The sequence below is a fragment of the Myxocyprinus asiaticus genome, chromosome 10 (genome assembly GCF_019703515.2).
Source record: "Myxocyprinus asiaticus isolate MX2 ecotype Aquarium Trade chromosome 10, UBuf_Myxa_2, whole genome shotgun sequence".
Classification (NCBI taxonomy): Eukaryota; Metazoa; Chordata; class Actinopteri; order Cypriniformes; family Catostomidae; genus Myxocyprinus; species Myxocyprinus asiaticus.
The window spans coordinates 16,840,924-16,856,395 of record NC_059353.1 but is presented as its reverse complement, the minus strand read 5'-3'; the positions used below and the strand labels follow the sequence as shown (position 1 = coordinate 16,856,395).

General features: G+C 40.2%; 2 protein-coding genes across 2 annotated transcripts in view; both read left to right on the top strand.

The window, feature by feature from the left end:
* Nucleotides 1-12,551, top strand: part of bmpr2b (bone morphogenetic protein receptor, type II b (serine/threonine kinase)) — a 109,475-nt gene extending 96,924 nt beyond the window's left edge. The window contains exons 10-13 of the mRNA XM_051708816.1: nucleotides 4,077-4,213; nucleotides 4,710-4,882; nucleotides 5,754-7,057; nucleotides 9,020-12,551. Of these exons, the coding sequence (XP_051564776.1) occupies nucleotides 4,077-4,213; nucleotides 4,710-4,882; nucleotides 5,754-7,057; nucleotides 9,020-9,312 (1,907 nt within the window). The 3' untranslated portion in view covers nucleotides 9,313-12,551. The remainder of the gene's footprint in view (nucleotides 1-4,076; nucleotides 4,214-4,709; nucleotides 4,883-5,753; nucleotides 7,058-9,019) is intronic.
* Nucleotides 12,552-13,083: 532 nt separating this feature from the next.
* fam117bb (family with sequence similarity 117 member Bb) overlaps nucleotides 13,084-15,472 on the top strand; it is a 67,206-nt gene continuing 64,817 nt past the window's right edge. Inside the window, exon 1 of the mRNA XM_051708834.1 lies at nucleotides 13,084-14,301. Within this exon, the coding sequence (XP_051564794.1) occupies nucleotides 13,608-14,301 (694 nt within the window). The 5' untranslated portion in view covers nucleotides 13,084-13,607. The remainder of the gene's footprint in view (nucleotides 14,302-15,472) is intronic.

The following is a 15,472-nucleotide window of genomic DNA, read 5'->3' as shown; positions in this document are numbered from 1 at the left end:
GACGGCGAAAAACGTACACGCTGTATTCATAAAAAAAGACCACACATTTGTACCAGACATGTGTAAAATTAATGTGAAAAAAGAAAAATACTTTGAACCCCAAGTGTTTACACAAATTTAAGAAAAGCGAAAAGTGTTAGTTTGTGCCCTGCTCTCCCCAACAATCTCCGTGAACATCATTCCACAGAATCTGCGAACATGAATGTAGGCTAAGTGAAAATATGGTAGGTAGGCTAAAGACCCCCTTACATAAGAAACACAAACAGATATACTTTTACTAGTTTTGTAATGACTCAATATAGCTTTTTAGGTTGCCACAGCACTTGCAACCTTACGACAGGCCAACTGTTTGTTCATACATTTATTTTCGTAGCCCTATAAACGGCGAGAATGTAACGATACAGAAAATTAATTTATTGCTATTTTCCAACACATTAGGTTCCAAATTATACATGTTTGTTTCTCTAAAAATAGCTTTTATTTTCATTTTACAGCTTGTAGATATCATGATCAAAAAGACGACATTTGCCTCGATGGTTCTCATTGCTTAATCGCAGCGCATACAGAAAATAACGGCTAGTCCAAAAAAAAAAAAAAGAAAAAAGACAGAAAAAAAAGAAAAACATCGACAAATAAACAGCAAATGAATAATCATTTTTGATTGTAATAAATGCAAATGTCTGAAGAAAAAAAAAGTATGGTTACCTTGTCGGTATGGTTACATTTTTAGGAAGGTAGGTCCGTTTAGAATCAAACGAAATTACAAACGCAATTACTGAATCGAATGCCCAACTTAACTGTTGCAGGGCAGTATAACTGAAAATTATTTTGTTTTCTTTTTTATGTAATTTTACTGTCATTTAATATTAATAATATTGCATTGCACCTTAATACTGTGAATTTGGGGCCTGGGTAGCTCAGTGGTAAAAACGCTGGCTACCACCCCTGGAGTTCGCTAGTTCGAATCCCAGGGCATGCTGAGTGACTCCAGCCAGGTCTCCTAAGCAACCAAATTGGCCCGGTTGCTAGGGAGGGTAGAGTCACATGGGGTAACCTCCTCGTGGTCGCTATAATGTGGTTCGTTCTCGGTGGGCGCGTGGTGAGTTGAGCGTGGTTGCCGCAGTGGGTGGCGTGAAGCCTCCACACACGCTATGTCTCCGTGGGAACGCGCTCAACAAGCCACGTGGTAAGATGCACGGGTTGAGATCTCAGATGTGGAGGCAACTGGGATTCGTCCTCCGCCACCCGGACTGAGGCGAATCACTACGTGACCACGAGGACTTAAAAAGCACATTGGGAATTGGGCATTCCAAATTGGGAGAAAAAGGGGAACAATAAAAAAAAAATACTGTGAAGTTTATTTTCTTTTTATTTATTTTTTTGACAGTTATCACTTTTGCTTTCAATCTTTATTGTTCTTGAAAGGCATTTCAGTTGGTAGACAGCGGCCAATAACACAAAAACAATTAACATCGAACAAAACAAAAATGATCTTATAAGCTATTTATAAAAGTAGAACTAACTGCCATTATAAAATGAATAAAATTGGCTATCGTGCAAATAGAGAGACAACAAACTCTCGCCATCTGTGCAGACAATAAAATTAACCGTCTGTTTAGTTTTACCGTATGCAAATAATTTTTTACAAGATGATGAAAGAGCAGGCTTCTCAAGAAAAATATGCAGTTATCAGTAAGCTCAAGACGCTGTACATTAGCTGTCACTTTTATCTTTACAGGATTGTCCCGGGATGTGTGTGAATATGAGCACAGATTACGGGAAAGCGCTTGCAGTGTGAATGAACAAATTTTGCAGTCCCAGAACAGTTGCCGGAATTACATTTCCCAGGATTTATACCGGGATCTCTGTGTGAAAGGGGCTCAAGTGGCGACCCAACACATTAAACGTAACCTGTATTTAGTGCATCCTGGGTCGCATTTTCTTTTATCGTGCATAGTGTTGTTAATGTTTTTTTTAATTATAAGGGCACGTATAAAGAGTAAACACCTTTACCGGCCTATGTAATGTGCGCAAGTGTTGTGCGCATTCCTGTTTGCGTTTTGACGTCAAAAGCAGAGAATTACCCAATGGTTTCAAATCTCATGTAAACATGGTTTTCTTGTGTTGTCTGATTTTTTTTTTTAAATGTTGATTTGTCGTGGTTATCAGAGAATTGGTGTGCATTTAAAGACACACTTTGCTGTGACCTAGTGGTGTAGCCTAGTGTTTAATGACGTACGGCAAGGCTCTTAAACTACTAAAATCAACTATAATCGTGATCAGTTTAGTAAGAGTAATGAGGTGTAATTTGAAAAAACATTATTTTGGTGCATGGTACACAGTGTTGTCTTTTTTCCTCCTCAGTGCTGTTTAGCACGTTAGAGATGTCTACTGTTAGAGAGGACTTTGTCCATAGTGCTTTAAATTAGAAAATTCTCACAAGAATTTGAATAGGTCACATCAGTTTTGTGGTCTGCGGCATAATATCGGGGGAAGCTGTTGACGCACATGCGCTCCAGAGATCCAGTAGGTTAGAGCAGAGCAGATCATTGCTGCAAGTGGTTCTGTGTTGGTTCGCGCCACACGAAAACCAGGCTTCAATCGCACCATTTCATTTGAGAAGCATATTTAGCGCATATAAATCGACAAACACGAGATTAATATAATCAATATAATTTGCCTCAGCAATTTTGACAAATTTTCAATGGCGGATAAACCCTGGCGTTGTTCTTTCCCTGCTATGTGCCACCCTATCTGAACCGACCTGGACCCACTAGTAGAGAATTGTACTGGTGTACAATATAACAGAATATGAATACATTTTTTAATCAATATAATCTTTAATAAGTATTTTATTTGAATACGTTTAATTATATTAATGTTAATATAAACTTAGTATCAAGGGTGTTTAGTTTTGTTTTTCATGTTAACATGTTTGACTTTCTATGGAAGTGCTGAGATCTGATAATTAAAAATGTTTGACCCCCCACAAATTTTCATTTGGATAATCTGGCCCTTGGAAGACAGCAGTCGAAGAGCCATGCCCTACATCATTAAACACTAGGCAACACCATTATGTCACTGCAAAAGAGTGTGCTTACATACACACCAATTCTCTGATAACTGTGACAAATCAACATATTTGAAAAAATCATACAACACAAGAAAACCATGTTTACATGAGATTTGAAATCATAGGGTAATTCTCTGGTTTTGAGTTCAAAACGCAAACAGGCATGCGCACAACATTTGCGCACATTGGATAGGCCGGTAAGAAGGTGTTTACATGCAGAGTGAATTCGGGGTACTGGGTAAAAATCTACCTGGCTGATTGGTTTTTGCTTAAAGGAATATTTCACCCAAAAATGATAATTCACTCATCATTTACTCTCCTTTATGCTTCACGCTTGACGCATACACAGAGCTCTGCCCGTGTACTTGCACTGTACAGTGCTTTGCGCATGCATCAAAGCGTGAGGAAGTGTAATCGAGCTTCAAATAATGATTACACCTGGGAAACTGCAGATGGCAAGATTTATAGTGAAAATGTTTTTACATTTTGGTCTGTTCTCACCCGAAACCGATCATATCGCTTTAGAAGACATGGATTAAACCCCTCGAGTTCTATGGATTACCTTTATGCTGCCTTTATGTTCCTTTTGGAGCTCAGAAGTGTTGGACCCCGTTTCCTTGCGTTGTATGGATATAGTCACATCATATCTCCATCAAAATATCTTCATTTGCATTTCACAGAAGAAAGTCAAACGAGTTTGAGATGTCATAAGGGTGAGTAAATGATGAGAGAATTATCATTTTTGGGTATCATTTGGTTTTTGATCTACCCAGATAAAGGAAAACCGTTTACATGACCAAACACATTGTCAGCTTATTAAGCATAATTGGTGTAAGATCAGGCATGTAAATGCACTCAAAAACTCTTTTCATTCTGCTTATTATGTTAATAGACTAGAAGGGTTCTCCATATTCTATATGAATTAAGTGTTTTTCAGTCATTCTGGAGAGTGCAGAGGGTGTGGAGGCCTCTTAAGACTGACTTTCATTTTGTATTTTTAAAGGGGAGACCGTGCCAGAATACCAGATGGCCTTTCAGGCGGAGGCGGGGAACCACCCCTCTTTTGAGGACATGCAGGTGCTCGTGTCCAGAGAGAAACAGAGACCCAAGTTCCCAGAGGCCTGGAAGGAGAACAGCCTGGTGAGCCACTGACATCATCAAATTCTGTTCTTGTCACAGGAAGTGGTCAGATTACTACTGCAAGTTCAGCAGAAGCTCTTTCCCAGCCCTATAGTTACCTTAGTTGATTTAGTTACCTTATTTTGTCATGTTGCAAGCATTACAAACTTATTAGAGTGGAACAATGCAGAACATTTTTGTATTCTGTGCATTTAATTTTCCTGCTAAAAAAAGATCATGAATTTCCTTACTGCTCCAGGCTGATTAGTGCTGGTTCAGTGTTGGTCTGGCCATGCTGTTCACTGCCAAACTTAGCATGGCTAGAACAACTGCTTATACTTAGATTAAAGATTTTAAAAAAAAGACCCTAACTTTAAGCATTAAACACAACTCGTACTGCACCGTTTGTGCTATGGACATGAATGAGACCTCAAATCATGAGACTTTTTGAGCAGAAGTGTGCTATTACTTTTTTAAACAATTAAACGTACATTTTTTTACTTTGTCTTTCTCTCAGGCCGTGCGCTCTCTAAAGGAGACTATGGAGGATTGCTGGGATCAAGACGCAGAGGCTCGTCTGACAGCACAGTGTGCAGAGGAGCGGATGGCAGAACTTCTGCTGATCTGGGAAAGGAACAAACCCGTTAGCCCCACCATCAATCCCATGAGCACAGCACTGCAGAACGAGAGGTCTGAGTTCACCTCACACAGTCTCACCGCTCATAAATAAATGAGGCAGCTGTTTGTTTATTGCAGTACATGCATAATTGTTCTTGACATGGCTTTTGTAATTAGGTTTTTTCCACCAGACTGTCTGCCTGTTTCTTCATGGCTGTAGTCATTCCTTAACTTTGTTTATTTTAAAGCTGAAGTGTGTAGTTTTTTTTTCATGTTAAAATACTTTCTTATATCGTAGCTTAATATGTAGAGACAAATATATGTAAGCCATTGTTTGATTGATTTTCCTCAAAACGTGTAACACTGTGGCGGTATCAAAACTTTGCTCAGTTGGACTGAGCATTCCAACCAGCCTGACACTATCCTGACCATCTATTTTCTCGACCAATGACAGACAGGGGGAGTGTTTGGGAAACCTGTTTAAAAACAGTAATTATTTTGATAATTCCTTTGGTGATGCTACTTGTGCAGAAATTGTACTACAAAAAAATATATTTCCTTTTGTTTAAAGGACTTTAGGACTAAAAAACGAGACAGATTACTTGATAAATTTACTTGAGAAGCAACACTGCATAAGATATTTAGACTTGTTTTTTCAAATCATGTATTTTTAATACAAGTGTATTTTATTGCACTGGCAGATTTGTAAAAAAAAAAATTGGAAGTGAAAGCCTCAGCCTAAAAAAAAGTTTCAATGCAGTAAGACCAAAAATACCTATATTTAGATATTTTTACTGAAAAAACAAACAAACAAAAAAAAAACAGTTAACATAAAAACTAAACCAAAAATCATTAAGGATTTTTTTCAGTGCACACTTCAACTTTAATTTAGATAGACCATTTGTTATCAGTTTTGACCACTCTTCTCTTTATGTTCTTGTAGGAACCTCACCCACAGTCGCAGGGCTCCTAAAATGGGCTCTTATCCAGATTACTCTTCGTCCTCTTACATCGAAGATCATGAGGGCATGGTGAAGAACCTCCCAGGTGATGTCTCCACCTCTGGCACCTCCTCTGTGGGTGGCATCAGCAGTGGCGTAACAGTTCCGGGAGAGAAGAACCGAAACTCTATAAACTACGAGAGGCAGCAGGCTCAGGCCCAAGCTCGGCTGCCCAGCCCAGAGACCAGTGGCGCAAGTCTGTCTACCACGACCACTACGACTGGCCTGACGCCTAGCACCATCATGACCACCATCTCTGAATCAGGCCACTCTGAGGAGGCAGGAGCAGGGGGGAGTGTACCTGTGTGCCTTCAGCTTACAGAAGAAGACCTGGAAACCACTAAACTGGACCCTAAGGAGGTTGACAAGAACCTGAAAGAAAGCTCAGATGAGAATTTGATGGAGCATTCACAAAAGCAGTTCAGTGCTCCAGACCCACTCAGCTCGGGCAGTTCCAGCCTCCTCTACCCCTTGATCAAACTCGCAGCAGAAGTGACTGGAGGATCCGGGGCCGCTGGTCAGGCCGATTTCGGGGTGGGTGGCAGTGGAATGGGCGATGCTCCTACAGCCATGTTCCCGCTACCCAAACAGCAGAATCTCCCCAAGCGGCCAACCAGCCTACCGCTCAACACAAAAAACCCTGGCAGGGAGTCCTCGTCGACACGGCTGAAGTTCGGCAAGCACAAGTCTAATCTGAAACAGGTGGAGACGGGCGTAGCCAAGATGAACACAGTAGCAGCCGTGGAGCCACACTTGGTCACCGTCACCAACAATGGGCCCAGTGTGCGTAGCGGTGTGGCCGTTGGCGTTGTTAACGGATACGGAGGGGGCAACGGCGCTGGCACATCTGATGCATTTGGGAACACAAACCCAGCCGGACCACAGGGTGAAAGCGGGGTTCCTCTACTCCAGAGTCAGCTGAGTGGAGAAGACAGCCGTCTCAACATCAACTCCAGCCCTGACGAACACGAGCCTCTGCTGAGGAGAGAGCAGCCGGCGGCGCGAGATCACTCCGGCCGTACCAACTCGAATAACAACAACAGCAACATCCACACAACTGCCTCTGTCACGGTGGGCTGTGTTTGTGCATTAGCCCCTGCAGAGGGGCAGATTGAGACATTAAACTGCCCCCCAGTGGCACCAGACAGGAGGGATGGTATTCCACTGAGACAGCCCAAACCCAGGAGACCTGAGCGGCCAAACTCTCTGGATCTGTCAGCAAGTTCCCAGGATTCCTCTCTTTTGGGTAACAATTTTAATATTTTCTGGCTCTGTTTCGAAATCTAGTGACCTGCCAACCTAGACATCATTTTAAGGGATCATACGGACACTCCCAACATGAATGCTGTTCCAAAAGTTAGGTAGCAACATTATGCTATCTTCCAAGACAACCAGGGAGCTGGGGCCCACTTGGGGGCCTTAACAAACTTCCAAAAGGGCCATGAGATGACTTAAAACTATATAAAAAAGAAAATAGGTTATATTAAAATAATCAAACTTAATTACAATGCTAAAAATCAAGATGCAGGTCATAACCATATAAAATGATACGTCCTTAAACTTTTAGAAGCATGAAATTAATGATTAAGTATTTAATCTAGTTTAATCTATTGACACATCTAGTTTCTGAATAAAAATTTGCCTATTTTACCCAATACTTATGTGCTATGTATTTTTATGTTTATTAGAGGTTTGCATTGTAGCAGCTAGCTAACTTCAAACTCTATTGGAATCAGTTGTGAGTTGGGTATCCCTTGCACTAGTTGTGTAGCTGCCTGTGTAGAGCGTTCCAAGTAATTTTTTATTTCAGATGGGATGCCGTCTTAAGGCCGATTTATGCTTCTGCGTCGAACCTACGTCATAGGCTATGCATAGCTACGGTGGTTACAGCGTAGCCTACGTTGTAGCCTGATATGCACCTCTTCAAAAAACTATCTCTTTAAGGTGGTCAAGCTGGTTTTTAGAAAATTTTGGCAGGTCAGATGTGCACTAGCTTGGAAAAGCAAGAAACCAGTTAACATATTCCAAAACACAGCTACTGTACCATCTTGATTTTACAACCTGTGTCTTTATCAATGTTGAGACAGGCTTAAACCATACCTGATTAACACTTTCTCTAAGAGCAGGGTGGAGAAACCAGTGTGTGTGTCAGCACAGCCGCAAACAATAACCACACTGTAACTGGTAAGGATGGGCATAGAGGAGGCAGGAACCAACAGAACATAAAGAAACAAAAACACCCGGCCACGCCCTCCTCCTCATCACACTCCTCTGCCGCCCAATTCAGGCCGGGGAGACCATGTCAAGTCTCAATACATTTTAGTCTTTTGTCACTAGTCCAAGTCAAGCCTCAAGTCTTTCTAAACCAATTTAAGGTCAATTCTTAGGACTTAGTCTTTTGTCATGAGTTCAAGTCAAGTTTCAAGTCTTTCAAGGCCAATTCTAGGTCAAGTCACAAGTCTTTAAAGCCCATTTCAAAGTAAAGTCTAAAGCCTTTGTCTTTTATCTGAGTCCCAAATTCAGTTTGTTTTGCATATGCTTCTAGTTAGTTTTAGGAACCCTGTTGCAGGATAATTAGTTTCATATATTTTTTCAAATGTTACGTTTTTAGGGATTTTTTAAGAAAAAAACACTGCTATGTAATACATGAACAAGTGAGCGCATATTCAAAAGAGCAAATGAGCGACAGACTGAACTGCAGTATGTGACTACACGTTTCGTTTTGACTTAAAGACCCCATGAAATTACTTGATGGGTGTAGTTTTCTGCTGGATTTTCCTATTAAAACATGAAGTTTGGGTGGGACATTTTTTTTATTGTCAATAGGCATTACTTTCATCACAGCCATGAGCCATGATTTGTTACCGGCTGGTCAGTTGCAGGGGTAGAGACATTCTCATTCAAGAGAGAATTTTGATCGGGCAAAAATCTGTGTAGTGCATTATGAGTCATCAGTATTTTTGGTCTGTTTTCCTGAAAGAGAAAGATTAGATGTAATTGTTAATTGTAAATGCATATATCTGCTAAAAGTTAATTTTGTCAGTGTTTAGGAATTTGCTAACATATACTGTAGCACAAAATTCTAATTTTGATTTTGTGGGGTGGATTCGATTCCATGTCTCAGACTCAAGTTTCCATGTTTCTTTGTTATTGTAATCAAGTATGTTTGTTAAATATTTTCTGTAAGATTTGCCCTTCTCTCTGGTAGATGAGGCCGTGTCACAAGAGGGAAAGGCTGAATCGGCAGAGAAGATTAAGAAGCGTGTGAAGACACCTTATTCTTTGAAAAGGTGGCGTCCTTCCACATGGGTCATCTCCACTGAAACACTGGATGGAGAGGTAAACAACAACGGGCACAGCCATCAGACGGCAACAGCAGCAAATAGAGGAGGCCACGCAAGCTCTGGCCAATCAAAATCAAGTATCGCTGTTTTCTTGGTCAGTGGAGGAACTGCGACTGCTACTTTAACCTCTGACCCACCAGATATGACCTGCCTGTGAACTCGCATCACCAATTTTCATCCGAGATCAGACTTTTGATACCAGAGGGTTTGTCTGTGCTATTGTACTCCAAGAACTGGTCCAGCTAATGAAATACAAAAAAAAAAGTTTTTGAAAAGCAGACTCTCGAATGGACATAATTTGGCAAGCACTTAACATTGTGATAGTATCGAACTCCTCCAACATGTTTTTGAAGAAATCGCTTTAAACTGAACCCAGCTATGCAGCAACATTGGCATAAAATGCGCCCATTGTTTTCGTTGTTCCTTTTTTAAATCAAGTATGATTGTTTTTATGGCTGTTTGATTATTTCTTTCTTTTATTGCACTTTTATGTAAGTAATCTTAATCACAGTTCCTCTAACCATGCTAAAGACTGGTCTTAAAACTCAAAAATGTAAATGACAATGTGTTGATTTAACAATCATGGGAGAGTGGATGAAATTGAAATCAAGTCCATCTAAAGAAAAAATAAATAGGCCATGGTCTTTAAGACAGGGTTGACTGCATCTCTAATACCTTTTAACCCACAGTACATTCATATGTTTTGGATTTGTTGTACGTACCTATGACTCTGTTTTGTTTTTTGGATCATTTTGAAATGTGCAATAGACTTTAGCTTTGAGGTGCTACTTAAGACAATTTTAATGTATTTTTGCCACATTTGTTTGTTTCTTTTCTTTAGTTTAATATTTCAAAGTGCTGCACTTAGCAGTAGCAATCTTGTGTCCAATCAGCCACCCCGACTGTGTTTGAGAAACATCGTACGGATGACAATCCCAGAACTTGTCAACAATCCCGTCAGCCTGGAAAAAGGAAGTTAACAATTAAGAAAATCTTGGGGCACTGGCACTTCAAGTACTGGACGTAATAATGGACAACTTTTTGTCGGACTGTTTGCTGGAAATCATGTTCTCTGAAGACACTAAATAATCAAGTCTGTCTCTGCACATGCTTCACCTTTGTGAGTTTTTAAGGAAAGAGTGTATCTAATTGTGTATGTATGGGTCAATGTGTGTTTGCATGAAGCTAGAGGTATGAAGAGACTGCTGTGTGTGGAAGAGGCATCAGTCAAGTGAAACTTTCCACTCTCTGTTAGGACAGTGGACATTGCTCTGCGTGCTTCAAATAAGATATTCCTTGAGCGAACACATACATACACAATGAACAAAATATATACATTATGTACAGACTAAAGCTTACAGATACAGTACTTCAAGTTTGGTTTTAGCCTCTGTTAAAGATAAGCTTAAGTGATATAATAGTGTACAATAAGAAATCATGATTCTAAATCCATTTTAGCTTTTCCTGCTGTTATTACTTTTTTCATCCTTTATTTTTCTAAATCTTTAATTAGTGTCCAGGGCCAAGCTGCTTTATTATTGTCATGAAATCAAAACTTTGTAATGTTTGTAATCACATAAAATTCTCATATTTGAATGATACTTCCATCAAATACCCTTTTCAATGGCAGCTTAGAGCCTTTTCGGATACGCGTCATGCGGTTTTACCCTTTTCTACTCAATCATTTACAGTCAGGAAGGGATTGACACATGGAATACACTACCAAAACTGTTCTAAGTTATTGGTGCCACTTGAAATAGTCAATTTGAAGTGCCGCATCATCATTTTTTTAAATAATCTACACTGTAAATGGATTTTGCAGTCAGAGAGCAGTTGATGTGTGTACCAGACCAGCCTCATATTTTACCCCACAATTGCTGCCTTTATGGCTGGTATGCATCCTGCAGTGCCGTGGAAAACTATGGACACAAGCCATTCAAATAATTACATAGTGATGAGGAAAATTCCCTCATATACCAAGGCACTGCATCCCGAGAAATACCAGGAAAAACTAAGATGGCATGCGCGTTTAATCCGAAAGTGCTTACCATGCATATGCTGTATTGCATTTCAGTGATGTTTTCCGTAATGAGAGTGGGGATTAACCATGATGTGGAACAAGCCAGCATTATCTTTGGACTTTGTACTCTCCGGAGAGGGGAATTTCAAGAAGTCATCTGATTTTGTCCCTCTCTACTGCCTTTTTTTGTCATCAAATCAAGGTGTACAGTGTAGTTTTGTTCCTCACGCCCTCTCTCTGAACAAATCAATGCTTCAGTCTGACTTTTGTATATGTATGTAATATAGGCTAACCTCTGTGGTATAAATATACAGTATCTGTCTATAGTGCACTCGCATGCACATATGCAGACTCCTCATCTGTCACTTTGGGACCAAGAACAAAACTAAATCACTGTGATATCTTAAGATAAACACAGTAATGCTAGACTGTTCTTAACTATGTATGTCAAAAGTACATGCTGTTCACCTCTGGAGTCAACCTGAAGATAATGAGCTGAAATGAGAAAAAAAAAATAAAATAACCCAGTGGAAGAAATAGTCATTTGAACAAAATGGACAAACATAAGTGGATTGAAATGGAAAGATGTATGGCTAAAATAGATGATTAAGACCAAAGTGTTGAGGCTAGATGCTAGCCTCTATGTGAAGGATAAGGGTGAGTCACTGGAAGTGTAGTTTGCTCAGGAGGACCTTCCAAGAAGTAATGCAGGCTGTTTACACCAGAGTCATTGTCCAGTTTTACAGCACACTGTTGAATACTGAACCATTTACAGATACTGCTTTACAAAAATGTGTAGATATAAACCCTTCATGCCTTGTTAATGTTTATTCTTGAAGCAGGCCTTGATAAGTTTGACTTTTTTCATTCCATTAGGTTGCAGGAGCGTATTGAGTAAATCCAGATGTACTGTAACTCTAATACACATGCAAACAGGAACTCTATATCAGAGTTTAAAAACGAATGTTACTGAATCCTACAACCATAAGAACTCATTACACTTACAAAACAATGACAAAGTTTTGGCAAAGAATACATGGCAAACAACAAGTCCCCTGAAACCACACATTAACAGTTGTGTTTTTGGGTGTGTGAGTGAAGGAATAATTGAAGGGTATATGTTGACAAGTTATTGTTTCGATTTTAATCCATCAAATTCATATTGAAGCTTAAGCCTCCATTCAGTCCCTGGTTGTTCAAAAAAGCCACTGACATGTTTTCTATTACAGCTTGTAAAGTAAGCACTTTGAGAAAAAGAACAAATGATAACTCATGCTTTTAGTATATTCGGGAAAATGTTTAAAAATGCCATTCAGAAAATAAATCTTGCTGTACAACCCTGCATTACTCAGTTGATTAAAGATTATATTAACCAGTATATGAGGTCCGTGGTTGTTTATTTCCACATGCCCAGAACAAAATGTGCAATTCTCGAGTGTAATGTGGAAAAACACTACATGCACTGAAATGAAGTTTCTCAGATGGTTCATTTTACTCAGTGGCCACATGAGGGTGTTAAAGGCAACCAAAATATCATGACCAAAAACACGTGTCCCACACAACAAAGGGAGTTTTCACACATCTATAAGTGCAAATCATTCGGAGAAACGTTTACTTTGCAGTGTGCACACATGCAGTTATTTCAATCGAGTGTCTAAACATACAGACACTTATTAGTTAACACTTTAAAAAAGGATTTATTTGTTTACATTAGTAAATGCATTAGGTATCATGAACTAACAATGAACAATGATATTTAATAGCATTTCATAATCTTGGTTAATGTTAATTGATAAATATACAAGTATTGTTTATTGTTAGTTCATTAAATAATGTTAACGTATACCACTCTTAATGTTAAAAATATATGTATTAATATATGTTGAAGTTAACAGTAATACTAATAAGTGCTGTAAAAGTATTGTTCATTGTTAGTTCATGTTTACTAATATAAACGAATACCACTTCATTGCTCAAGAAGAGATTTAAACACGAACTATTTTTATAAGACACATAAATTATGAATAAATCATAACTCATCTCCCAAGCATGACGGTATATACTTTTTGTCATCTAAAATATCTCATCCACTGGTGTGTATAATTTCACTTTACGGAATTAAAGGATCCACTTTCTGGCCAATCAGAAGTTGTGAGGGGAGAGAGAACAGCCAATCAGAGGCGAGGGGGGCAGAGCTCTGGATCGAGTTTACGGTGCGTGGCTGTGAATTTCCTCCAGTTAACTTGAGCTCGTGAGATAGTTCAGAAGCGTCGGTTAGAACCGGCTGCGCAGAAAGAAAGAAAAATATATCAGAAAACAGCTGTTATATGGAGTGACACAACAAGAACCAAAGAATTCGCCACCTCAGATACGCTTAAACGTATGTTGAAAGTGTTAACGTTGAGTTTTTTTGTAATTTCCCAGCGAACACCATGTCTCAAAGAGTTCGCAGAAACGGATCTCCGACGTCCAGCTGTAGCGGTGTGACCGCGGGAAGCCCGACCGGATCCCCGGGGCTCAGCGCCGCCGGAGTGGGTTTACTGGGTCGCCTGCTGCCCATGAAAGCCACGGTTCCGTTCCAGCTGAAACCGCAGACACAGCACCCTCTACAGACACGGACGGCGCTCTCCACCGGTAACGGTAAATGCCACAGCAGCGGATGTGAACCACCCGGAACCCACAGCCGAAGCCCCACGCGATCCCTTTCCTCCAGTGCCTCAAACATTTCTGCAGCCACAGCCACAGCCACAGTGGCATCATCCGTTCCCTCATCATCATCTCCATCATCAAGAACTAGCCCCATTATCGCTGTTCACGTGACTGCGTCAAACGCGAGAGCGCCGCACGCGCAGGTAGCTGTTCCACCATCATCATCATCGTCACCTTACCCAGGTGTGCATGTCAACCCCCAGTGCTGCTCTCCCTCCCAACAGATCAGCTGCATCTCGGAAAGTTCAGGCCCCTTTTCCTCTAATTTATCAGCCTCTCCGTCTTCATCCTCCTCTTCTTCCTCATCATCTTCCTCCTTGTTGTGGTCTTGCGGCCATAGGGCCAAACCCCTTCAGCCCCCTGAACATGACAGACTCTCCCCAGAGAGACTGAGTCCCAGCTCCCCTGTCTGCAAAGGTAATCTAGAGTTTGTGACTTGCACCATCATTATGAATTTATGAGTCTCTTATAGCTAATTTGATTTTGTTTGACGCCAGTATCAAGCATGGTATCAGATGTTTATTTGTCATCACTGTCACTTTGGTAACTTGTAAACACAGATATATTATAGGCCTATCTCCTCACAAGAGACTTTCCCATGGTTTTACAGCAGGGCAGTAGACCTGAAACCTTTCCATGTTTTACATGTCAATTCATATGAGTAAATCTCAGTTAAATGGTTAATGTAACACATAACTTTTATCAAGGGGTCATTTACCAGTTCATTAGCTCATGTGCATTCATATGTTAAATATTAGACTGATATATTATTTGCATTCTAGCTAATGTATAATAAATGAATGATCTGTTAAGCATTATTTAATGATGGATGGTGTGCTTTTTCTCTCTTCCCCTCTGACCCACTTCACACAAGGAAGATGAATTTGACCCTTCACAAAATCTCAGAGTATTGCAGAGTGTTTCAGATGTCTCATTCATAAAATAGTTTGTGAAGAGCTGTGCTGGAGAGAGGGCCAGTCTCTCCTCAAGAGTTTGCCGCTGTGGTTTGAGTTGGCTGCTCCAGAGGCTGCTGACTGTTAAGAATGCAAATGTTTGGTGGCCAGTCGTTGGTTTGGCCTTTTGACTGTCAAAGGTTTGTGATCGGTTTGCCAGCTGTACTGTAATGAGCTGTTTGAGCTTGCTTTGTGACTGGTATATCATTTCTTCAAAAAACTTCAAACTGTTTTCTTTTTTTTTTTCAGCCTCTTCTTTTAATAAATTCAGTTACGGCCAGCTCCAGTGGAAATCTTACTTTTGCACTAATTTTGGGGGGAAATCTTCAAAATGGAATGTGTTAAAGGGATTGTTCACCCAAAAATAAAATTCTCTCATAATTTACTCACCCACATGCCATCCCAGATGTGTATGACTTTCTTTCTTCTGCAGAACAATGATTTTTAGAAGACTGTCTCAGCGTTCGAGCTGTGGTGCAGTGGGCTCTGCTGCGGTGCTCAGGATATATAAGAGCTTTTTGCTCACGTGGACCCAGGTTCAGTTCCGACCTGGGTCATATCCAGATCCAACTCTCACTCTCAACCCTACTTTCCTGTCAAACTCTACTGTCCTATAAAAAATAAAGACACCCCCC